Raw genomic sequence first — 25,807 nt, forward strand, 5'->3', positions numbered from 1 at the left:
TCAAGTCGTTACCGCCCTTAAACATACAAATCCCACCCCTGCGTCGGATTGTTAAGCCCGACCATCCCCTTTTCTCAACGTCCTAAACTAAACGCGCGTTCATCCCCGTCGAATGCCTTCTTGCTCCTTTTTTCATCTCTGATTTCCCTCGGTAAAATTTCTTCGCTTGCTTTATAGCTTAATCCACCTCTTCAATTCGGTCGTTTTTCTCTTTCAAGAAATAAGATGATGTTCAGAGGATTGAAAGCAATGTCAAAAACAATGAAGCAGATAACAGGAAATTTGTTAAGACTGCGACCAAAGTTATATTAATTCGTTACAGATAGAAACGAAAAGAAAAAATAATGATTACAGCCCCGGTTATTAAAATTAACTTGTTAGTCAGATTCAGTATTCTTAAAGAAATAAATTCTTCGCATTTCGTTACTGATAATATTGATAATAAAATAAAGCTTTATGGAATGAATACAAGATAAAAACAACAATGTAAAATATATTGTGCGAAGTATTCGAGATAGTTTGCAACAGAATGCAAAGATAACTCGTTATTATTCCTCAGAGGGTTCTCGAAAGCGTGAAGACCGTAAGGGGTTATTTTACAACCTCGGTTACAACGCAATTATCCCTGTCGGTTTCAGATTAAACGAACGCAGCTTTCGTCGGTTCTAAAATAACATTAACGAATACTTTTAAGTGAAGTTAATTTTTTGATAAATGTTTAAAAATGTCTATACTCTCAAGTCCAGAAGTCATGTCTAGAGACTAACCACGAGACTATCAAATTAAAGTCAATATTTTCCGTTCACATCTTCATAAAAGTACAAAATATTATGCATGTATAAAGAACTTACAAACGACAAATACTTCGATAACTCTCGCCCATCTTCAGGGATTTATCAAAAAGGTTCCACATATTCCGTCATAGGATGTACGGAAAAATATGTATATTCTTTGGAGTCAGCGATGCAAAGAGAACGGCAAGCATTGTTTAACGGAAGTCGATCTAACCGAAGCGTGCTCGTTCAACTGGCCATTTGATGGGCAATAGACACTCGGTGACCGTTCGACCGGTCATCCAGCACCGGATCACCGTCTCTCCTTCTTCTTCTTCTCGATTATTTTTGTTGTCGTCGTAAATCCTTTTAAACGCGCCACTCTTCTGGATCTTCCACGTATGTCCACACCTTAGCTACGTCTCCCTCGACGACTATCGTCTCTCCTTGATGTCTCACTTGGCCATTCCTTGCCAATCGTTTTACCAACACACACACATACACGTATGTACGCACGCGAACACGTCGTTCGACAAGTGATACATTTCGCGACCGATTACGAGCTTGGATAGTTTTCATCTTAACCACCGGCTTTACCTGTGCCCGTTTCGCTTCTCTACGCCGCGAGAATACGACTGCCTAACCTTCCGCCACCGGCAACATAATCGACCCTTCGGTGAACCACAGGGAAGCTGATTTCACCACGTTTTCTCTCGAGTTTCTACTTTTTTTCTGCTTATTGTGAGATCCCGTCGCGATACTGAACCACGAGAACGCAGTTCCGGGTTACATAGTTGGACGATGCCTTGAATTTGCTGAAAATTGTCGAAGGAAAAGTCGAATGATTTTGTCCAGTTTCTGGTGACATGTTATGACAGTGTCTGTCTTTTTATTATTTCATTTTCTTCGTAAACAAGACGGTCCAATAAAAATGTAGTAGTATTAATTTTATATGGAGTTACATATTTTTATTTGCTTGAATTGAAACATTGGAAACTTGGTAATTAAAAAATTAGGGATCTGGAAATATAGTACTTAAACAACTTGAATTTTAATCAAATCATGTGACATCTTCCAGTGTTCAATTTTCACAGGATGAATCTCATTCTACACTTTTTTACAAGTATCTCTTAACCGAAGCCAAATGTTGGTTAAAATGTGTTTCTGCTGGTTTCTGGAGGGAATCCGGAAACACTCGTAAGAATCCGTAAGCCTAGAAAGCATACGGCAGTAAAGTAGGTAGCCGAAAGGTTCCCAATGACCTTAATTAGTTTATTACCAGGGATTACGTTTTGGTCGGTCAGTGGAAAGCCCTTTTTTTTATCTTCCGGGATCAAAGACTGTCGGTCGAAACATTTCCGCGTTCCTCATTGTCTGTTATTTGAGGTTTTCTCGACGTTCAGATAGTTTCATCCGCTTTCGAAAGAAATACAAGGACAATGGATATTCTTAAGCCTCCTACCGGTTTCCTTCTGTATGCTACATATTTAAATTAAGCGTGATGCCAAATAGTATGGCAAATTTGTTGTGCAGTTATTAATAATTTATTTGTTTCGAGTTCGCTCAGACGAAAATGGTCCCAAGTGCAAGGGCAGTAATTTTAATTACCCTATGTTCTTCAGAACATTTACTCCTGAGATGCACTTTAGGTAACAAGCGACAAGAGATTTCGGGGTGAGCGAGTCAAACGAAACAACCCTCTGCGGCCGTGATATATTCCCCATAAAAATGCGTATATAAATATTTCGAGGCAAATCATCCGTGAGAAAACGGATTACCGAGGCCATGTGTGTCTTCTCGTCGGCACTTTGGGACTTGAAAAAAATAAAGGAAGAAACAGAACACTCTGGATCGTCGTCGACCAAGTGGCTTCTAGCGGGTAAAATAGTTCGCCACTCCCATGGGGGTTGTGGAACCTGGAAAGCTGTTAAAAATCTTGAAATCCCACCCACCGTACGGTTTCAGCTCGCCATTACAAATAATTCGAAACCAGTTCCCCATCGAGAACCACGAATCGTTCTTGTCGGGTGTGTCACCGTGTTTTAATGCTCCTCTCTTCGAAACGTGGAACGAAACCGCGGTGTCCCATGGTCGTTCGAGTAAAATCGTTAATGTCTCTTATCTGTGGCTCGAAGATTCCATTGAAAAGAAAGATAGAAGAAAAAAAATCGCTCGACCAGAACCAGACCTGCATAATCGTACTTTCGCCTCGTTCTCTTCCTTTCGGTCTCCGAGAAAAAATAAACGTTTGGTACCGTGTAAATCAGAGGACAAATGTATATCGAGAACAAATGATGTGTTGTACCACATAATTAACCACCACGTGATTATGTTCATCACCGATTATTATAGTAAAATTAACTCACACTATTTTTATAATCATCGACACATTATTTATTATACTTGATTACGCTTGTACAACAGAACTTTCATTACATATGAATTGTAATTACTTTCACGATATCAACATAACTCCTTTGATAACATAAAACTGAAGAATAGTTTCGTTGCAACAGGGATAAAATAAAAACGGTAGACGGGGGAGAAGTAAAAAGATACGCGCGAAGGAGAAAGATAGACGAGGGTCTAAAAAGCTAGCTCGAATCGAAAGAAAAAGAAGCAAAGGAGCTGTAAAAGGATGAGCAAGCGGCCGCCAAGGAGATCCCGCGAGTAGATAATTGTGTAAGCGGATTCTGTTCGGTTTATTCCTCTCGAGAAGCGTTTATTTTATTGACATAATTTATACGATACGAAAAAAATTCCTACAAAACCCAATATAATTATCGAATATACGCATGACCAATGTTCTTGATCAACGAATAGGTTTGGTGTCCTCGGCCGGTTCGGTTAATGCGGTGGAAGCTGTTCGTTCTCGAACAGCATCATCCTCGTATCGTTCGCAACATATACGGGCAGTGCGATGTAGCAGTAGCATTTATGAGCATCACCAGCGTGAATATTTATGCGGGGACCATTATCGTCCACATAACAGCGGGTATGGCGAACACGGATAAGGGAACCTCGAACCTGACGCACGAGATCTCTCGTCTCAGGGCCGTAGCAACAACTATTTCGAGGATCAGTGTAGAATCCAGTTGCTTAATATTATAACTACCAAACCGGTCCTTCGGTTCATCTCGAAGAAACTAGATCCAAACGACCATTCTGAATCTCCCGACAACTCGAAAGACTCAGTATATTTTATAGTACAACATCGGTAATATCAGATCCGAAGGATTTACTAATATGCTAATAAGCGGAGTTAACTCATCTTATGTCCCTAGTATTCCCTCTGTATCCCTAACTCACCGCCAAAGAACCCTTCTCTATCCCAAAGGGTACAAATCATAAATAATCCATGGTGACTGAAATTTCCCTTATTTTGGAAATCTTGTTCCATCCATTTCTCGTGGCCACCCCGTGCACGCCATTTTCTCGAAACTCGATTCGGCACCGATCCTCCAGACCGAAGCGGTTGATCGGCGATCGCTTTGAAAATTCGATCCCTTCTCCTACGGTCCTGAAAACGCCCATGGCACCAGCTGGTTGGAGAACCATGGAGCACCGCGGTTGGTATCTGTCCGGAGGAGATACGAAACGCCCATGGTGTTCATGGTAAGCGGCGTGTAAGGCCAAGATCCTAAATCACATTTGACTCTGGTAATAGGATTGCTTGGAAAGCCTAAACCCTCGAGGAATGAAATCCGTCTGATAGTAAATCTACCTCTTCCTACACCTCCACCTCCTTCGTATTCTCCAACATCTTCCCGCCGTTTTTTCTTATGCGCCTCCCGCCGATCCATCGCGGTTCAACGTATCATTTCAAGTACAAGTTGCATTCTTCGGGAACGCGTTTCGAAAAAGAAAATTTACGAAAACGTAGCACCGATAGAAAAAGCGTCCATCAATAGGCCAAACATCATTGATGCTTAAAACGATTGAGATAAAACTATTAAATTAATTATTTTTTTATTATGTGTATAATAGAATCTTATAAGAGATAAGCTGAAAGAGCCTTATAAAACTTAAAATTGCTAGGTTAGAAAATACATATGTCAGAAATCGAACGGTCTCTTTCGACTATTCCAGGGTTCGGACGCTACGGACAAAAAGTGAAATCTTCAAACTCGAAGATCCTTTTCCCAGCTCCCATAAAACCCTTGCAGCCAGGAAGTGAAAACAGGATGGAATGTAGGCCAACGGGTCAGTTCTTTTTTTTCTTCGACGAAATAACAAACGATGAAAATTCTAGGCACCGAACAAGATGTTCTGGAACCGGGATAAAAGGCGCGACGGAGGACAAACAGGAACAGGTCACCCTTTCGAGAAAAATTTCAAGAAAAATTCCAGGCGGAAGAAACTGGCGAAACATCCCTGTTAAAAAAAACATTTTCATCTACTTGAACCGTTTTTCTTCGGTTCAGAAACTATCCTAATAACAGCTGGTGCTATATTTCGACGAATTCGGTGAGGGTTGTTTATGAAATTTTCGAATCTTTGGTTCTTTTAATTTCTTAGAATATTTAAAGTTGGTGACTTGAATGTAAAAATGACAGAAATGAAAAATAATAAATTTCTGATTGTATACTATTTAATTGCAATGAAATTTTATTCTGAACGACACAAAATATTAACGAAGATATTGATACTCACCGTCAAAGAGTATCGCAGTCAACGAAAACTTCCTAAAAACGAAAGAAAGAATGAAATGCAACTCGTGCGTCGGACAATTCGTTGGCAAGGCCCATGGCATCTCGTTTCACGTGTTAATAAATAGCCAGGTTATTACCGGCAAGCTAATTCCTCAGTCACTCTCTTCGTTTAACGAAGCCAATTATGAGAGGCATAAATGTAAGCGGTTAATAGCTGTATACACAAGCGCACGCGCGAAATTCTGCTGTTAAACCGTGACCAGATCACGAAACGTCGTAATTTTAGGGGTAAGAGGTAATTTACCACCCTCCGTTCGAACGAGAAATAAATATTACGCTTCTGGTACGTGCAGGGTGTTTAAAAGAAGAGATTCATAATTTTGGAAAAGTGATCTGTGATCTCGAGTTTTATTAACGCCTTGGATATTCATTAACAACAACAAAATTCTTGAAGACAAATTGTGACAGATATTATCAGCAGTCAGATAAAAAAAATAAGTCACTAATGCTTCTCAATCTTGATATTTTATAATAAAACGTGGAACACAATTAGGTGGCAGAAATTGTACTTTGTTACTGAGATATGAATTTTAAAATATGAATATTTATAATGTCTTTTAGTCTGAACTATTTAGTTTGTTATTTTTTCTGAAATTAAACGTTTAACACTAGGTGTCAATCGTTACAAAATTCTAAACTGGGTTTGAACAAATTTTATACAAGAAAAATTTGTATTATAGATTCTATATCGTACCTTGAGATTATAATTGAGTTCACTTTCGCAGTTTTCGATGGAATACTCGACGATTCGACGCAAAAACGATTCACGAAGAAAAGAGAAGAAAATAGACGCTATGTTAGACGGGCAAACAAAATGGCACTAAAAACGTTTCGATATCCTCGTTCGTGTATCATTCATTCGGCACTCGAGGCAGACTGAAACCGCCGCGAGCAAGTACTCCGCTTAATTGCCGCCATGATACTTTTATTGTACGTTAATTCCGTGATTGTCGTTACGAAATCAATTTGCTACGATATTCGAGGCCTCATAAAATTTATTTTAGCGCGTATTATGTATAAAAACAGCGTAGCTCGCGTGGGTCGCCAGAGCACACTCCATGCCGATTTCCTCGTTAACTCTTGACACCAGAGACTCTCCGATTACAAATTGTGATCTTTTGAACGGGAGAAGTTTGGAATTTTGAGAATTTGAGGATAGAGCTTTTCGGGCGAGGGAATGTTGGGACTTTAGGACTCTAAATATTAGAATTGTGTAATATTGGGACTTTTAAACGTTGTAATTTTAGGACACTGAAATTTTGAGTTGTTGGAACTTTGAGATTTTGAACCGCTACAAATTTAGAATCTTTCAACGTTAAAATTTTCGAATCGTTATGTTTTATAGATTTGGAACTTTTGGAATTGGAAACTTCTCAACTTTGAAGCTGGGATACCACTAAATTTGTAATCCTTCAAGCTTCAAAAGTTCTGAGACTTTGAAACTTCAAGAGTCGCGCCGATACACGCGTCATTGTAACGCGAGGCGACATCGCTACTTCGAAATAAGTAAATCAGATATTGAAACTAGTAATAGAATAAAGATGTATGGAAGAAGTACCTCATATTCGACACGAATCGTTCGGATGAAATAAAAAATCTCCCATTTTGTCGACAGATTACGCGACGGAACGATGGAACGCACTGCAGTTACACGTGTAGCCCGCGAACAACTGATGATTCGCGGCGGCTTCAAATCGTTCATGGTCCGACGCTCGTCGCCGGTTGTTTGTTCGACGAATTAACACGGCTCTCGAACAAACACGCGGCTCGGCTTTAAAAGCTCTTTGCCTCATACCTCACGAACAACCTTCGTTGGTAGCCTTCGAACTAGCCGTTGCCTTTTTTTCTTTCGAATGAAAACCTGGCTGCTGAAATTCGACGAACTAGGAAAAGCAAACATCGCGACTGCTTGGGAACTCGGAACTTGGACGTCAACTTTCAGACATGTTTCTGTCATTTCTATATGCGCGTATTCTGCTTATTTTATAATCGAGGAAATTCAAATTTTCTACTTATAATGAACATGAAAGAAGTGGAAGTGTTTTTAGTAACTTTTTATATGGTATTATAATGCAAATGCAAGTAAACTTTATTTGTTGTTAGTGAAGAAAGTATATTTTAGAAAATTTGTCAATGGGTATTTTTACGTAGTGAGTATTAATATAAGGGACACATCACTATAATTTCTTCTTACGACACTGTGGAGACAGAATTTTAATTGATAAATGATAGCAAACACCTGCATCTCCTATGATATTAAGATTCGCATGCACAGTCTTACTGCCATTAATTGTTATTTGTGTTCAATGTTGCTCTACATGTATTTCCTTTAAATAGAATAAAATACCATAAAACGTACTTACAAATGCAGCCGTTTGCACTGTGTATGTTTTTAAAAAAAATTGTACACTATCATAACACGTTCACGAAGTGCTGCATAACAGGAAGTGGAGGAACTACAAAACTGCTCTCTTACGTCATTCTCGTAAGCTTGTCTTTGATTTTATTAACAGTCGGTAATGTAGAAATCTTGTACTTTCTGTAGTTACATACAATTCCTACCTTATCGATTTATCATTCGAATCTTAAATATTTTAATTCTAAATAATAAATTATTCTACGTTCACATTTTCTATAAGATTGAATCATATGTAAGCTTCAGATATAAAATAAACATAAACGCTTGAAAGATAAAATTATTTCTCAGACTTAATATAAGATTTATTCGTTTTTTTTTTGTTGTTGTAATAATACTGTATTTAGGAATTAGTAGACAAATTGTATAAATAAATATTTGTTAGATTATCATACATGCAGTAAGATTCGAAACTGCATTTGGATAGGTGATCGCTTATGATATTCGAAAACTTTTCGTCCACAACAAAGTATCTTTCTGGCAACATTAAATGTTAAACCTTTTGAGATACGTCGTGCTGGACCATCCAAGGAGAAGCTGTATAGGTTGTTAAAGGCTACCAGTTATTACCAGTCATAAAATTTTACGAACCGAAAATATCAAGTCCTCTCGAATATGCTACACAGGCGCTGCTGCCCTCTCTTCCGGTAGCTTCAGAATATCGAATCTTTGTACCGAAATAACTTTTAAAAAAATCTTTAAAAAGCTACGAATCATCGAAAAATGTATGTGTAATTAACTAAACATTGAAACTTATTTAAAACTAATAGAATCTTTAAGAAACATTTGTCAAGAAAGGCGGGAAATTTAAAAAACAAATAAAAGATTTGACAATCTAATCTATTTTTCAGTCCGACTATGTTGAAAGTGAAAAAGGTAATCGTTTGGATGTAGTTATATGTTCTCAACTAACTGGATAGTGAGAAACTACGGCCGAAGGTGTAAACTAATGCCCGTAGGTGTTACATTTACGATTTTTGTGCGGTTTACTGAAACATTTAAGGATCTTCAGATTTATGACGCGATGATTGACGATCGGTTCTTTTTCAGCGTTAAAAATAACAGCTTTAACAGCCACCCTTCTACTAGTCCCAGTGCGAAAAATTTGATGGCAACCCTTCGGCTACTATCAATGTCTATTTTTTGTAACCTGAAGTTCCTTCAATAAAGTTAACAGCTGTCTTCGTGTTGTAATTTGTTAAAACGTGCTAAATGCGTCCAAATCGTTATCGATAGAAAAGTATAACCAGAAACAATTCCAGAATTTACTGCGTACGATTTCGATTTCAACCGGTAAGTTTTATGTTGCAGAGACGATTACTGTGCGGAAAGAACAACGAATGTTACTTTTATCGATTCCACGGATATACTGATTGGACCAACTGACGATTCAGCAGCTGCTACCTCTTCGGTTGCCGAAGAAGAAGGGTCACCATTCTGACGCTTTTAGGGAGAGACATATTGACGGACGTTACTGCCAGAAAAGAAGCAGCTTTTGCGATCGTTTCCAAGGAAACTAAAGACATTAGCGTGTAAGGAAGACCATAATAAACGGCTCGTTCTCGATCAACTGGTTCCGTCTCGTTCTCGCGCGGACATTTTCTTGTGGGCACCAGTTCAAGTACAAAATGGATTACGTGCATGGAGTACAAAATATTACAGTCATAATGTGGTGTTAAATAAAATTATGTGTTGATTTGTTTGAAGGTTGCTCTTTAAAAAATGATTATAGTTACTTTTGTATTTTTCTTACTTAGTTTTGGACAAGAAAATAAGGTGCCCAGTTTTCAATGCAAGTTAGTTACTGTTATCAAATTCTAAATTATGTAATATTCTCTTACGTAAATAATCTACTACTAAATATATACCTATTAAGCTTAAAGAAATTTTAAATGTAAATTGTTAGTTTTAAATGCAAGTCGTTCGCATATTTAAATTCTATATAATGGCTTCGTTTTTTTCAAGCAAATTGCTATCGTTATAATTGCTTACTATTATACTATCGTAACAAATCGACTTTTCATACACTACAGTTTAAATAAATTACAAAAAAGAGATTGAAAATTGACTTTGCATCAGAGAACATTTTTCGCCATTCTTCCGAGCACGTTTTACAATAGTTCGTTTCTTTCATTTTTCTCTTTCGTTCAAGATATTTCAAAGTGACCGTCATATAGGTGCAATAAAATGGTAACTATGTCTGTCCATTCATTCGAATCCTTTCCTCGAAAGAATTCCACGTCGCTTGCTTCTTCGAAGATACGAATCCCTACAGTGTTATATCTTAAAATTTTAGCTATGGTTCGGCCCTCTTTTATTGCCTTTTTTATCTTTTTTCGGTTCAGTTTTCGTCTACGATTCTCCTCGGTACCAGTCCGTTTCTATTCTGCGGTCCGGTAGGATGTTTGATGCTCAACATTCTCGATTTTTTACGTAAAAAGTGTCAAATATTTGTGTTATGCTTGTCAACTCTCCTTCGCGAGGTCGGTGATATTTCTGCTACTTATAACAATTTCATATGGACAAAGAATTGAATTTGTGAGTCTTTGATAAAGATTTTTGAATAGTAAGGATAAGTGATGTGATGAATAAATCTTTAATACATCTTTACGATTAAAAGATTAATGTTTAAAATTATTTTTGAGAAATTCGTTGAAATTCGTATTAAAGACATATATTATAGTAAAATAGTGGTATTGACTTAGTAGGAGGAGCCATTGTCACTTGTAATGTCAAACTGAAAATTCAAAATTGATTTCCATCGAACAACATACGTAAAAATGCATGAAATACTGTAGACGGTGGTGTAATTGTTGTGAATCATTCAAAGCTGTTTTCTATCTATTTTACTAAGTCAGAACTGAAAAATGCTTCCAGGAAAAGTTTTACTTTTTAATTGAAAAGTGCAGATTCCAAGCAACGCAAGAAACAGATCAAAGTTTCAAATAATTAGAATAAAATGAAACCTGACAAATACAACGAGCTGATAACCATGTTACAAAATGGAATGTGAGATTGTTAAAATCAAAATTAAATACTAATTACCATATAAATTAGCAAGCAAAAATTAATAGAACACTGTATGTAAAGTAACAAAATTTTCAGAACAAAGACTTACGTAGAAATTATTAACATGTGGTAAACGCCAAATTATTAAACACAGCATTTAGACTTGAAGTCAAATAGTAAAATAACCTGAAAAGCTACCAATATTCAGTGTATTATTTGTAATTTGATATAGTTAAAATTAACAAATTTTTAAAGAATATTACTTCGAAAAAATATATGGAAAAGCAAGAGGATGAAATCTCGCGTTGCGCCATTTCGGACCAGGGTGAAATTATCGAATTTCTCATAGGGGTTGCATCTCTCCCGCCTCTGGACCAACATGGCTGCTCCAGTAACCATGGTAACACCATCTGACCATGATATAAACCCTCGTGAACCCCTTGCATCGGTAATAGAAGGGGCGGTACGAAAATGGGGTGAAACTGCGAAGGGTGCGCTTGATATAACGACGAAATACCTCTTGGCCATGCGTCAGCCATTAAAATCCGGATCACGTATTACTTATTAATTTTCATCAAATTTTAGACCATAACTAATCCAGAAACAATCCCAAGAATCTCGTAAACTGTTAATACTGTAAATAGTACAATACTGAATAATATAAGACATGCAAAATGTAACTTAATGTGACAAAAATAGCACTTATGAAGGCTTCAAAATGAAGATTAAAATTTGTTACATAAGTATGTAAACGTTCTATGTTCTTATTACAGAGTGGTGGTTATTAATTGGATCAAATACTGACAAGTTTCAAGAGTCTAACACGATTTGATGACGCAAAAATTCGACAAGAAAGAACAAAAATATTGACTGTCAATTATATGTCAATGACAATGACAAATTTCGTAACATTTCATTTAATGTTCTTAATACAAAATGGTTGATTGCAAATTAACACTGACTTTCAAAACATATAAAGTCTGACACCGCTTCATGGCGTAAAAATACAAAATTGCACTTATAGTACATCAAATTCAATCTAAAAATTTGATAATTATATATACCTTTCATTCATGATATTAATTTAAAATGACTAAATTGCTATTGACAAGAAGCAATGATCGATTTCAAAGTATAAGAATTCTGATAAAATTTGATAACACGAAAGTGCCTTAAAATCAATTTGAATCTAAGATAAGAATAAATTTGACAAAAATAGATATGCATTATCTTACAGTACTTTCATCCACGTGAAACTGTATGCCCATAGTACTTCCATCAAACTGCACAAACTATTAATATTTTAAAATCAAACACTTCGTATAAAAGCTTTCAGGCTTTCATATACGAACAAAAAGAAACGAATAGTAATTTTCGAAATGGACACGATGAAAGCGTACATCTCCCGTCAGTTCGATAGACTATCCAGCAAATGGATCAGGAAGATGAATAACGTTTTCCGCGCGAGTGTTCAGAGGGGATGACGGAAAAACGAGTTTCTATATAGCCAGGAATTTGCAATAGAACCGAGTTTATTGGACAATAAAGGCAAAACAGCGAACATTGCGTTTTTCAAATGGTAAAAGCAGCCTGGTGACTAGATAAAAATTCCCAAGTGGTACCGTAAAATGTACCTACCCACAACACCCTTCATAAATAAATTCTGGATTCTCAGAGAGGCCTGTAAACACCGGTCCATCATTGCGATACTAAAATTATAAATCGACAATCAGGATGCTGTATCACGTAACGTGGCCACGAACGTGCAGCAACTTCAATTTTAGATACCAGATTTCGTTCTAAAAAAAATATAAAAGAAGAACCTTAGTCTTAGATCTTAGTGAGTTTCTTTCGTTAGATCTGCATTTACATGTTAGTTTCAAAATAGTTGTTGTTAGAACTACTCTAATTAGCTACATAGAAATTCCTATTAATTATGTGGAAATTCTTAATGCGTATTTTATGTAGCAGAAACTTCCTGAAAATTGCATAAAATTTCACGAGTGTCAAAGAATATTGAATCACAAGTTATGAGAAGAACTGCAAACATCGATATAATGCGATAGTTGAGAATTAGAAGATTAGAAGTTTGAGAATTTATGAATTCAGAAATTTGGAAATTTGTCATTGAACAATTGAAAGTATTGGAATTTGGAAATTCGGAAATCTGAGAACTAAAAATTGGAAATTAAAAAATTGAAAACTAGAAGAAGATAAACAAGTTTATTATAACTTTTATGAACATTCATACACTTATAAAGGTCCGATACATTCAACTGCAAATCGACCTTCAACCCTCCATCCGTTATTAAAAAATGTAACCATAAATCAAGATGAAAAAAACCATCATATTTGCAACGTAACCATAATTTATTAGGTTACTCTATTTGTAAAAAGCTCATATACATAGATTTTTATATAGAAATATATCTGTGTAACGAATCTATGTAGAACCGGAAGGCTCCCGTTTCTACCGGCTAAAGATATTGGTCGGCAACTACTATAAAGTAGGGTAAAAGTTACGACATGTGGACGAATTGCGTGCGTTTCTTCGGGGGTTGCTACCAAGAAACGGGTGTCCGTTGCAAACCGTAAACCATCCGATGGACCAATGAGAACATCCCCTCGAACGCCCCAAACCTTCGCTTCTCGAAGCCCGCTCGTTCCGAACGTAATGGCCGAGCATCTCGCAGCTGATATACTTCAACGACTTTCATCAAATGTTAAGTTGCCTTAAATTAATCTCGTAAAACGCGATCGCAACGAGAGATGGACAAAGGCAGGTTCGTTAGACAGTGAAATAAAAAGCTTTACAGTTTCGTTGAACCGCAGAAAACAGAAGAGTGACGAAACCTGATTTGCCTATATTGTGTCAATAGAATCATATAAGTACATCTGCGATAATTATTATTTGGTTTAACTTATGATAAACTTAGAACGTTCCTATTTTGTTTTTATAAAGTTAGGTTTCTGTGTAATGAGAAGCACAAAGAATGGCATAGAAAGAAAAGTAGATCTTTGATCTGGAGTGGATTAAATTATTTAGTTTTAGTTTTAGATATTTATTTAAAGAAGCAAACCGATCTTAATCCTTATCTAATTATGCCAATAGTTATGAGTTACGACTAATTGATATACATACATCCTATAATTTTAGATTCATATTCATAATATTATTGCAATAATATAAATAACATTTCTGTAAATATTATATTGTAATAGTTAATATATTTTAAGTGTACAAAACATTAGACTAACAAGTGATAATTATACACATTAGCAACTCAAATTTTCAAAACATCCGTATCGATTACTCGAAATATCGATTACCTTCAAGTTTCTGTTACTGCTAACAGAGGGTGTTCCTTGGCACCCATGGATGTCCATGGATGAATGTATCATTGAATGGGATTTTAAATATACTAAAAAATGTTACTGTCAAGGAGTGCAAGTATTTTGAAAACTGCATGCCAGCTGAATAGGCAGAAAAATATCGCAGGAAATTTACAGCAAGTCCGAAATAAGTATGTTAATACTTCAATTACATAATCTTTATAAAAGAAAGGTTATATTTTTGTAATTTTATATTAATCACTGTACTTTTAATATTTAAGTTTTATTCGGGAATATATATAATAAGTATTTTAATTATGTTTATAAAAGTCAATTATATCTACTTTTTCTTTGTGTGTTTTTCTTTAGAGCAACAAGTCTTCATTTTAAGAATCTGAAATATATAAATTTTTCAGATGGTGTTATCGTACAGTACCTGAACGAAGTCTAACATGGGAAATAGCAGCTGAGGTAGCTGCTGGTCTCGCATGGTTTTGGGTTTTGCATAGTTTTTATTACCATTCGGAGCATTTCCTTGTAAGTAATAGTCACTACTTTTTGTCAATGGTATATTTTATTTAACTCAAAGTCTTGTTTCTGGTTTCAATATTTATGGGTTTTTAGCAAATTCATATATTTAATGCAATACTTCAGCTCAATATTTTCAAATCATCTTGTACATGTTAAGTGCCTAAATCTATAATAGATTATATAATTTACTTTTTATGTATTCAGGGAGAATTTGACTATCCAGATCCAAAGGATTGGACTGATGAAGAGTTAGGAATTCTTCCAGAAGATTGAATGATAAATAGTATTTCCGTGTATGTATGAAATATATCAACACCTTTTTAATTTAAGCATAAAGCCATCCTTATGTTCTGTGAATCTTGTAATTTATCTGATATATCAGTTATAGTTGGCATGTAGATAATTTGTAAAATACTGTTGTAATAAATATTTAAACCAATTTATGTGCTTAAAAATATAAAAAAATTTACTTACAGTATCATCTTATTAAGCGGTCACAGTATTTAAATAATGGTATATTAAGGCTCAGACATAAATACAAGAAAGAGGAATACATTCATCCCTCAATTTAGGAAAAGTATTTATTCCATGGATCTTTCCTTTTTAATTTGTTTGTCTGCTTCAAAGATCTAACTTTTAAATACAAAGTTGCCTTATCAATGTTTTCTTATGTAAATATATATGCTTTTATCTTTATCTCATACAATAGTAACACGTTTTGACATCGTTGAATAAGTTATCGTAAATAGTTACAATTTATCGTGTAAAAAATAAACTCGTCACGTAAATTGAGGAATACAGGTTTGTAAAAATAGGTTGTGAAACTGAAACCAATAAATTATATGAAATGCAATTTATTAAAATATGATTCACGCGAATTTCATGTAAGAAAAGATGTAACAAATGTTTATAGGTGTCCTTAATTACGTGTTGGCACTTTAATTGTTACCGTTTTGGTTTCAACATATTCCTTTATTCCTTCTGCTCCCCTGAAACATAAAAACAGTAACATGTATTTTATTCGTTTAATTAATTTAAGTAATAAGAACTTACAATTCACGACCAATGCCTGACTGTTTAAATCCACCGAACGGAGTTTGAGGTGTGAGTGCATCGTAACAGTTCACCCTATTCAACAATAGTTTTATTTAGTACACTGCTCTACTGTATATATCTATTAAATACGAAATTAATTTTTACCAGACACTTCCTGCTTCCACGGTTTGTGCAAACACCAAAGCTTTATCGATATCTTTAGTAAGGACACCAGCAGCAAGACCATAAGTTGTATTGTTTGCACGTTCAATGACTTCATCCATTGTTTCAAATTTCAAAATTGATTGAACAGGTCCAAATATTTCTTCTTTAGCAATTCTCATATTATCAGTAACATTTGAGAAAACAGTAGGCTTAAATGAGAATTAAAACAGTTATAAATATTTATCATTTATATAACATAATATAGTAAAGAAATTTACCTTAACGAAATAACCAACACTGCCTTCCCGTTCTCCACCAGCTTCTAACACTGCTCCTTCTTCTTTTCCTGACTTAATCAATCCTAACACCTTATCAAACATTTCTTGATTGACTTGTGGACCTTGTTGAGTCTGAGGATCAAAAGGATCGCCAACTTTTATTTTTAGTGCCAGCTGTTTAGCATAATTAACAAACTGATCGTATATTTTAGCGTGTACAAAAGTACGTGAACCAGCACAACAGTTTTGTCCGTGATTTGCAAATATTGCATTGTGAGCAATTTCAGCTGCTTCCTTAACTAAAAGACATTTATATTTATTAAGTATTTTATATTATGAAATTTAATAATATTTTATAAAATATTTCATAAATATACCATCAACATCATCAAAAACAACTAGAGGACTCTTGCCACCCAACTCAAGGCTAATACGCTTAAGATTACTCTTGCCAGCAGCTTGCATTATTAAACGACCAACCTGTCAGTAAAACAAATCTTTAATATTAGTTCATATACAATTGAAATATTCATTAAATCTAGTACCTCAGTAGATCCAGTAAATGCAACTTTACGAATATCTGGATGTTCAGCAACAGCTGCACCAGCTGTTGGGCCATATCCTGGAATAACATTTACAACTCCAGGAGGAAATCCAGCTTCTTTCGCGAGTGCTGCAGCATAAAGTGCACTCAATGGAGTCTGTTCTGCTGGTTTCAGAACAATAGTACATCCAGCAGCTAGTGCTGGGGCCCATTTCCATGCTAGCATAGCAAAAGGATAATTCCAAGGAATAATTTGACCCACTACTCCAATTGGTTCCTTACGTGTAAATGATAGAAGATTCCCATCTAAATAATAAACAGTTTGTGAAATAAACTTATTAATCTCTTCCAAGTGTTAATCATACCTGCTGGAATAGTATCTCCAAAAATTTTATCACACCAGCCAGCATAATAACGAAATGTGCTTATACTTGATTCTATATCAAACACTGCATTTTCATACGACTTTCCATTGTCTAGGGTTTCAAGAGCAGCAATATATTCCAAATCCCTTGCAACGAGATCTGCAAACTATACACACTAAATTATGTTTTTTGTTCTAAATTGTCTTATGAATGATTTTAAATTATTTAATAATTAATATACTTTATTCATAAGGTTACCACGAGCAGATGCATCCATGTTTCGCCATTTTGATTTTCTGCTAAATGCTTGTTTAGCAGCTGCAACTGCTTTGTCTACATCTGCCTGTATAACATAAGACAAATATTTAAAATAATTTACAAAAAATCTATACTCATAAATATAGTTTACCTTGTCACCCTCAGAAATTTGAGTAATAACAGTACCAGTAGCTGGGTTTATAGTAGGAAACTTCTTTCCACTTACTGCATCCGCAAATTCATTGTTAATGAATAACTGAAAACATATATTGTAATTTTTTATTTTGCAATTTGATGCAAGGGATGTAATATTTAAAATTTCTAAAAATAATATTTAAGTAATAATAACCAAATAACGGGCACGTTATCTCTAAGAACAGCAGCAAATAAATATGTCAGTGTTTTCATTTGCACTATCGCATCAAGATAAAATTAATATGCTCTGTCAGTATAATTCAAAAATATAATTTGATATAAAAGAAAAAAAAGTATATATTAAATGATAATGAAGATGTGTAGCAATTGGTTCATTACATGGCAAGTTTAGGAGATTTGATATCAAATTTTACATGTATAAAAAAAGCAACAAAAGTATCACATATTGCATAATATTGAAAAAGTTTTTTCTTTACAAGTTTGAATAAATTTATTTTAAATATCTTCAAGCAAGGCCAAACAACTACATATTATAAAATAGACTTCAAATCTACAATTTATATTTTAACTGAAATACAAGTGCAGAGTAAGATATTTCTGAAATTAGGAACTGATTTTATTAATTACTAAAAAATAAAATACATTAATTTATTTCATCTGGCTCTACACAAAATAATTAAATAAGTGTTGGAAATAAAATTTTAATTAAAACACAAAATTTAAGTACAACACGATTTTAATTTTTTTGAAATAAATAATTTACCTGAGTATATTTGATATCTGGCGTTTTACGCGTCATCTTCGTGGCTGTTTCCTTTGCGAATCTTAGCAAAACTCCGGTACTCAACTGTAAGAGAGCATTATATACACTGTCATGTTCTGATAACAGATAATCCTAATAATTATTTCTTTCAACAACAAGCTACTTTTAGAGTGGGGAATGCGCGTATCTTTTATTCTCATTTGAAGCCGATTAAATGAATATTTTAAGGTACAAAATAAGATGCGAAAGAAAAACATAACGTCGCAAAGTAAACGAATTATCTTTTACAACACTCACCTTTATAATATTTAAACTTTTAAAAATTGTTAAACATCATAAAGGAAACGATCAAATTCTTGATTCAATGTAGATACAAATATTCTATAACTGATTCGATACGAGGTTACAATTCATCTGAAGATTAATCTGTTATATCTATATGTATCGTACTATCTATATATAACAACAGAAGTTCTTCTGAATACATGCTTGTTCCTTCAAACAAACTGAATGTTATTTATATAATTTTCAAATACAAATTTAAAATTTAATTTATGTAAAGGTGTTTACAATTTGTATTTTATCTTTATTTGAAATTTATGTTTGACAATTATTCGTGTAATACCCAATACTGTTCCAACTAGTGTTTCAACAAAAAAATTTATTTAAAAAATCAGAAAACTGAAAATAGCTATAATCTGTCTTAGAGGTTCACAACGTTATTTTTACTGATTTCTTTGTTCATGAAAGATAATTTTATGTTGTTACCATGGGTAGTTAAATCGATAAATTTGATACACAAATTATTATCAAATCATTCTGTTTCCAATTCACCAAAAACTCTGTGAAAGTACTAGTACGTTCGTTCTTATCAACTATTCAGCAAATAACTTTTATTCTTATCAAGTAATCATTGTCAAGGGTATATTAAAGTACTGCCAGCGAAATGGCACAAGAAGTGGTCACAATTGGAGGCGGTGACGCGGTAATTTATTCGCTAAATAATTTGAACTTTTATTATTTGAAATTTCACAATCAATTTTTATGCAGCAACCTGTACCATGCCCAATGATGGAAACTATGACTGATACAGCAGAGAAACCACCTCCATATTTACCTCAACCAGGAGATGAACTTCCGGCAAAAATGGATACGCAGATGGATGCAATCGGTCCATGGGCAACTGGTCGCGTAAAATATACTCCTCAAGATGGTATAACAGGTGTCAGACCCGTTTCCGACCGATATTCTATAACACACTTTGGAGGATCTCAGTGGAGAGCTAACAATATGAAATTTTTCCAACAATCAAACGAAAAAATTCGAGATGCACAGTGCGTAAATCCATTCTCAAAATCTTTACTTATGAACTATACTGTTTAAAGCCGTTTGCTCATTATTAAACATTTCTGTAAAAGTGACAGACTCTTCGGTTTAGTACAACTTCTGAAACTCTTCCAGGTTTCTCTTAGATTTTCCTTAGATTTCTTCTTTAGATTCTTGTAGAATCCTCAAGTCCCTTTCTGGATTATCTTTTGGCTCTTCCAACTCTTCTTTGAGGAATAGTGTAAATATACTTCCTTTTGTTTGATAAATAACTCAATGCGGTATATCGTTATAGACTGGCCATAAATAACGCGAAACGCTGCGTTGAACAATCATATAGAGAAGCGGATAAAACTCAATTAGAGACAACGGATCACCTCAAAACTCGAGCAGGTGTGGTGTATCGTTGGAAAGTTGACCTGGAACATTTATTAGATGATATCACCAAAGAAATAGAATTATTAGAGGGTGAACGTCGACGAGTTAAGCTATCCTTATCAGTTTTGACTGTTCCTGAATCTATCGCCGGGGAGTCTCTACAGCTGCGAACCAAACGAATGGAATCTGACCTTATTCGCGATGAAGTTGAAGAAGAACTTGTTAAAGTTAATAAATATTTGTTACATCTTCGCGCGATTGTTAAACTTTTGAAATTCATCAAACTTTACGTTTTAAAATCCACTTGATGCGCGATAATTAACATTTATTAATGAAATATTGTTACAGGAAGTAGCGCTGTGCTCAGAAATACGTGATTTGCTCGGCAAAACTCGAGACCAAATAGAAATGCAATTAACCGAGTTAAAGGCAGCAAAAGTTAGAATGGAAGTTGATTGGACCGATAAAACTGATGCTTACAATATTGAAACTGAATGTATCAGTTTAAAAAATGATTCTCCTCTTATATTATGGAAACTCGGGGCTACGAGATTTCCAGCAGAGTGCGTATCAAAATTAATACATTAAAAATCTCGGTTATCCTTCACACGATTGTGTGATCAGTTCGACCCAATCAGAAATATAATTGTGGAATACAATTTTGCAGACAGTCGACGCCTTCAAGTTACGAACATTACACACGAGAGAGTTTAACCCAAGCAGAAACTGCCAAGCAGAGATCTATAAATTTAAGGAACACCTTGGGTGCCATATATAAAAATTCGATCAAGGATCTGCGGGAACAAGCAACACGGGTGGACATAGCTCTAGCTGACAAGATTAAACTTACGGAGGAAGTGTGTTATCAATTAGAGAAGGAATTACTTCGTGTAAGTTATTCTTCATAATCGCATTATCATAAAAGAAAAGGTTGCGAAACTTTAATATCGTAAATGATCCATGTATGTATAGGATCTTTAATTTCAAAGGTGAAACACATTGATTCATCTAATCTAGTGATATAAGAACAAAAGTGGGCGGCATACGCATACCCACACACATTCAACCATATACACAGAAAATAGCATACTTTTTTTACATTTCTCGATGTTTCGTGATCTTTTGAGTTGGAAAAATAAAAAAATAGGGAGGGTCAAATTTTGATTAATTATCGTGTTTTCCCTTTTTATCCACACACTGCAACGGACAGGAAAGTAAAAGGAAATTTTATTTTTCTAGTGCTTACATGAGCTCGCAAATACGGAAAAAGCAATAGACGAGCTTCGTCACTCGACACGAGGATTGGATTGCGCTATGAAAGTAGCGCAAACCCGATTAGCGAATAGATTACAACGACGTAACGTGGAAAGCTGCCGTGATACACCTCAATTCGCGTATGTAACATTTAGGTGTAACGTATTTAAGCTTGATGACTCTTGGCTAAGAGTAAGTGGAGAGGAAGAGGCCACCTTTCATTGGCCTTTAATTTTGGAGAAATTCTGGGAGAACCCTAAATGATGGGCCTAAATTTAATTTAAGTCTATCTGAAAAAATTCTAAGATCCCAGAAACCTTACTTCGTCCTTTTTGATAAGGCGAATGGGAGGATACCCCTTCCCCTACACTTGTTTTTAAATAAATGAAACTTAAGTTGCACATGACTGTACAAGTGTCACCCAAGTATCATATGAAAACGAAACGTATACAAAATATTTAATAAGATATATTTTAGCCTCGTAGAAGAAGTGAGAATGCTCAACGAGCGCACATCAGCTATGCTAGCAGAATTGAAACGAGCCGAGGAAACTCAAGCTGGCTTGGTTAAAGCAAGAGGCGATCTTGAGCGGGAAATAATCGTGAAACGTAAAACACTATACATAGATAGAGATCGTGGACAACGGATGCGTTCGTTTTATCCATCAGCTGTGGCTCTTTCTGGTTTTTAATCATTTTTCATGAAGGTATTATACGCGATACAAAAGTGGTATAAAGATAAGTATGAATGGTTTTATAAATATATTTTGGAAGTACATGATTGGTTCACGCAAAAATATATAATAATTTTATAGTGTTTTTCTTTTGATATTTTATACAAAAATGAAAAATATATGGCCTGGATAACTTTGGGGTTCTTTTTTATGATATTCCATGTATGTATAATTTAGTTAAGTGTTACACATTTATATTCAAAAAGATCTTAAAATTATACTTATTGCTTTAAAATTATTTACGAAGAAAGTACGTAATTATAGTTCATCGTGCGGTTGCAAGTAACCTTCTACGAAATCGTAAAGATCATCCAAGTTACGAGCACCATTATATTCAGCAACTTTAAGTCCATCACGATATAAATATAAAGTTGGAAAACCATCTACTTCTTGTTCATTGCACAGTTCTTTACTTGCATCAAGAGTACAGTCTACTTTTATTATTTTCACTTCTTCATTATCCTGAAACTTTTTCGCAAGATCTTCCCAAATTGGTGCTAGACGTTTACAGTGCCCGCACCAAGGTGCAAAGAATTTGACGAACGAAATGCCGTTTTCGATACCGTGTCTAAAACTCTCCCCGGTTAAGCTAAGTACTACAGTATAAGGTACACTATCTGAATTATCAGATTTAACAATAACTTGATCACTCTCTTTTCCAAGCATTTTTGATACATAGGCTTTCAACTCCTCATGAGATCGTTGTCCTGCATATTTGTCCACCTATAAATTTATAAACATTAATGTTATAATAGAATAGATTTAACAAAATATTTTAAGCTTTACCTTCTTTCCATCCTCTATCCAAAGCAACGTTGGATACCCTGTTATATCAAACTGTCCACAAACACTACGATGTTGAGTACAGTCCACTTTAGAAATGCTAACATAATTATTGTTACGGAAGCTATTAGCTAATTCCTCCCAAGTAGGTGCTAATTTTTTACAAAATCCACACCAAGGTGCATAAAACTTTACAAAGTGGTAACCAGTGGATACGTGCTTATCAAAAGTATCCTCTGTTAATTCCATTAAACCATTGACTGCTTCAGGAGGAGATGGTGCAACATCGCTGCTCTAATTTACAAAAATGAGAAATAATTAAAAATTGGTGAATTAGATACTAATATGCACTATAACAAGATCGATATTTACCCCAAGAGTGGTTCCTAACTGATCATTAAGAAAAGAAATTAGAGATGGTAAATCCCTGGTACCTCTGAACTTGGTACCTTTGGTTTCTCCAACTTTAAAAAATTTTAGCCTGTAACATTATTAATGTATTTATATATTTCACATTTTAAAGCAGTTTTATTTGATAATTTCAGGTTATACATACGTAGGATAACCAGTAACATCGTGCTCAGCACATAAAGAGCTATCAGTAGTACAATCTACTTTAGCAATTCTTATATTATTATCTTCCTCGTTTGATATTTCTGCTAACTGTTCCCATGTAGGTTCAAGTCTTTGACAATGACCACACCTATCAAAAAATGAAATAGCTTTTGTATAAAAATTTGTATACTCTAAATGAAACAGTATAAAATATGTAAAACTATTTATTATTCTTAAGTAGTTTTATATATTGTATACATATTAATATATAAATATATATATTAAACATACCATGGTGCATAAAACATAACAAAGTGATTTTTCTTCTTAATTTCTGATGAAAAATTATCTTTGGAATATTGTATTGCCTGTATACTTTCTTCTTCTTGTTGACTACTAACTTGACTCAGCATAAATACAATTAAAAATAAATGCTTTTTTGACATAATAAAGTTTAATGAATTCGCAGTCATAATAAGTTAATGCTTTATTAAAGGGATGAATGTTTAAATGCAAATATTATATCACTGTCTGAGATGTAATCAACAATGCTTAAAAAAAGTTTAGCACTTCATTATAATAGATTGATCTTGAGGTTACAGTATTAAAATTCAAAATGTCTTCGCGCTATATTTGCAGGAAATTCAAATTGTACACTATTCTGATTAAAATACCGAATTACTATTCAAGTTACACTTAAAATTTTAAATTACTATTCAATACTTCTTTTAATCTTACACTACCTTCTAGCCTCCCACACAAATGGATCGAAACCACCGATTCCGCCCCCATATATATAAAACACCATATATAGCACTAGCGGCAACATTTTATCATGAAATTCCTATAATCTCGCAAATTATTTTTTACTTCTATCTATCGTAATTCATCGCTGAAAATTATTTCAATTCGCAATCTATTATTAATATTTGTTTACTTCATTTGTTTTGAAAAAAGTAAATTTATACATTCTATATATGGAATAATTAAACAATGTAAATACTCATTATTTGAAATAATCATGTAATTAATCATATTTTCATGATTATTTAAAATAAAATCAGGAGTGCGACATTTACTTGATCAACATTTAAATTTTATTTAACATTAACAATTTCAATCGGTAAGGTAGAGAACGATATAAAAATGCTATACAATTTTTATCAAGCTACCAGAACGTTTTCTCGCAAACATTTTTGTAAAAAATAATATTGTAAAATTTCAGCCAAATCGAAATAAAAATAATTTAAAAATAAAAAAATATGTTAACAAATTATAACGAAGTATAATAATTATATAAACGAAGTATAACTGCAATATATTAAGGCTTAAAAGTTAATAAAAACAATAAATTTATTAATAAATAAAAATAAATTATAAATTTTAATAATTATAAGAATAAAATAATTAATAAATAATTATAATAAAATAAATTATAACATTTACAAGTTTCAATCAAGGTAGTTGCACGGTCTGGTGCGTTACGTGACAATTGATTGGCTACCGTGGATCACCTATCACCGATCGGTTTGCACTTGAGAAGGGTCACGGCGATCAGTTTTATCTCAGCTGCCATAGAGGTCGGACCTACTCTGTTATCACCTACCGGTACGAGTCAAGGATTCAATTAACGGATTATGTGTTCATCTCTATGTTACCTAGTGTACTAGTGCAAGTGTTTAGTGTGTTTTATCAAGTGTTTTTTAATAAATATGGGGGTGTGTTAATACGATTTATGGTGTGGTTTCTCATGTGTCAAAGTGCTTACCGGGGTGTTTTAATTTATAATTGTGCATGCGTATACGGATACATTAGTGTGTTTTATAGTGTTATACAAGTGTTTTTTAATTATTTTTTAAATATTTTACTGGGTTTTATGGTGTTATTACCTACGTGTTTTTACAAATTTTTATGAACGTTTAGTGAGTTTTATGGTGTGGTTACTTACAGTTTTTGACATGCTTGTGCAAGTGCTTTAGTGTAATTTATAGCGTAGTTGTGCAAGTGTTTTACCGTTATTTTTCAAATATTTTACCGGGTTTTATGGTGTTACTACTTACATGTTTTTACAAATTTTTGTGAACGTTTTAATTTATAATTGTGCATGTGTATACGAATATATTAGCGTGTTTTACCATTATTTTTCAAATATTTTACTGGGTTTTGTGGTGTTGTTATACAAGTGTTTTACCGTTATTTTTCAAATATTTTACTGGTTTTGACATGCTTGTGCAAGTGCTTTAGTGTAATTTATAGCGTAGTTGTACAAGTGTTTTACCGTTATTTTTCAAATATTTTACTGGGTTTTGTGGTGTTATTACCTACATGTTTTTCAAATTTTTGTGAATGTTCAGTATGTTTTACGGTGTGGTTACCTACGTGTTCCGGCATATTTTTGCAAACGTTTTAATATATTCTATAAGTGTTTTGACATACATTT

General features: G+C 34.1%; 5 protein-coding genes across 8 annotated transcripts in view; 2 read left to right on the plus strand and 3 right to left on the minus strand.

The window, feature by feature from the left end:
• Positions 1 to 7,165, minus strand: part of LOC100875666 (uncharacterized) — a 90,311-nt gene extending 83,146 nt beyond the window's left edge. For 2 of the 3 annotated variants that reach the window (XM_076538703.1, XM_076538688.1), the window contains exon 1: positions 7,044 to 7,165. The gene's annotated coding sequence lies outside the window, so the exon portion shown is untranslated. Of the gene's footprint in view, positions 1 to 851; positions 1,390 to 7,043 lie in introns of those variants that run through there. The other variant, XM_076538691.1, reaches the window with a different exon arrangement.
• A 7,088-nt stretch (positions 7,166 to 14,253) lies between these two features.
• Positions 14,254 to 15,213, plus strand: Ndufb2 (NADH dehydrogenase (ubiquinone) 1 beta subcomplex, 2, 8kDa). Its single transcript, XM_003700385.3, has 3 exons — positions 14,254 to 14,434; positions 14,660 to 14,780; positions 14,979 to 15,213. The coding sequence occupies exons 1-3, from the start codon at positions 14,340 to 14,342 to the stop codon at positions 15,045 to 15,047; spliced, it is 285 nt and encodes a 94-aa protein (XP_003700433.1). The 5' UTR covers positions 14,254 to 14,339; the 3' UTR covers positions 15,048 to 15,213.
• A 399-nt stretch (positions 15,214 to 15,612) lies between these two features.
• LOC100876824 (aldehyde dehydrogenase 1A1) lies at positions 15,613 to 19,530 on the minus strand. Of its 2 annotated transcripts, none has more exons than XM_003700384.3 (11): positions 19,456 to 19,530; positions 18,339 to 18,422; positions 17,571 to 17,675; positions 17,403 to 17,504; positions 17,162 to 17,327; positions 16,798 to 17,102; positions 16,630 to 16,732; positions 16,253 to 16,551; positions 15,975 to 16,183; positions 15,828 to 15,902; positions 15,613 to 15,763 (listed from the first exon to the last, which is right to left on the minus strand). In XM_003700384.3, the coding sequence occupies exons 1-11, from the start codon at positions 19,513 to 19,515 to the stop codon at positions 15,694 to 15,696; spliced, it is 1,578 nt and encodes a 525-aa protein (XP_003700432.3). In that variant the 5' UTR covers positions 19,516 to 19,530; the 3' UTR covers positions 15,613 to 15,693. The 2 variants fall into 2 exon arrangements, with proteins under 2 accessions (XP_003700432.3, XP_012154263.2); XM_012298873.2 differs by lacking the exon at positions 19,456 to 19,530 and adding an exon at positions 18,636 to 18,786.
• A 46-nt stretch (positions 19,531 to 19,576) lies between these two features.
• Positions 19,577 to 22,112, plus strand: Tektin-A (Tektin A). The gene is made up of 5 exons (XM_076538490.1): positions 19,577 to 19,672; positions 20,391 to 20,605; positions 20,710 to 20,932; positions 21,282 to 21,436; positions 21,774 to 22,112. Exons 2-5 carry the CDS (start codon positions 20,451 to 20,453, stop codon positions 21,985 to 21,987), a joined length of 747 nt encoding a protein of 248 aa, XP_076394605.1. The 5' UTR covers positions 19,577 to 19,672; positions 20,391 to 20,450; the 3' UTR covers positions 21,988 to 22,112.
• Positions 22,043 to 24,168, minus strand: prtp (thioredoxin domain-containing protein pretaporter). Its single transcript, XM_003700383.3, has 5 exons — positions 23,659 to 24,168; positions 23,369 to 23,515; positions 23,185 to 23,293; positions 22,816 to 23,106; positions 22,043 to 22,752 (listed from the first exon to the last, which is right to left on the minus strand). Exons 1-5 carry the CDS (start codon positions 23,838 to 23,840, stop codon positions 22,288 to 22,290), a joined length of 1,194 nt encoding a protein of 397 aa, XP_003700431.1. The 5' UTR covers positions 23,841 to 24,168; the 3' UTR covers positions 22,043 to 22,287.
• Positions 24,169 to 25,807: the final 1,639 nt, after the last annotated feature.

The sequence above is a fragment of the Megachile rotundata genome, chromosome 1, assembly GCF_050947335.1.
Source record: "Megachile rotundata isolate GNS110a chromosome 1, iyMegRotu1, whole genome shotgun sequence".
NCBI classification, from domain to species: Eukaryota; Metazoa; Arthropoda; class Insecta; order Hymenoptera; family Megachilidae; genus Megachile; species Megachile rotundata.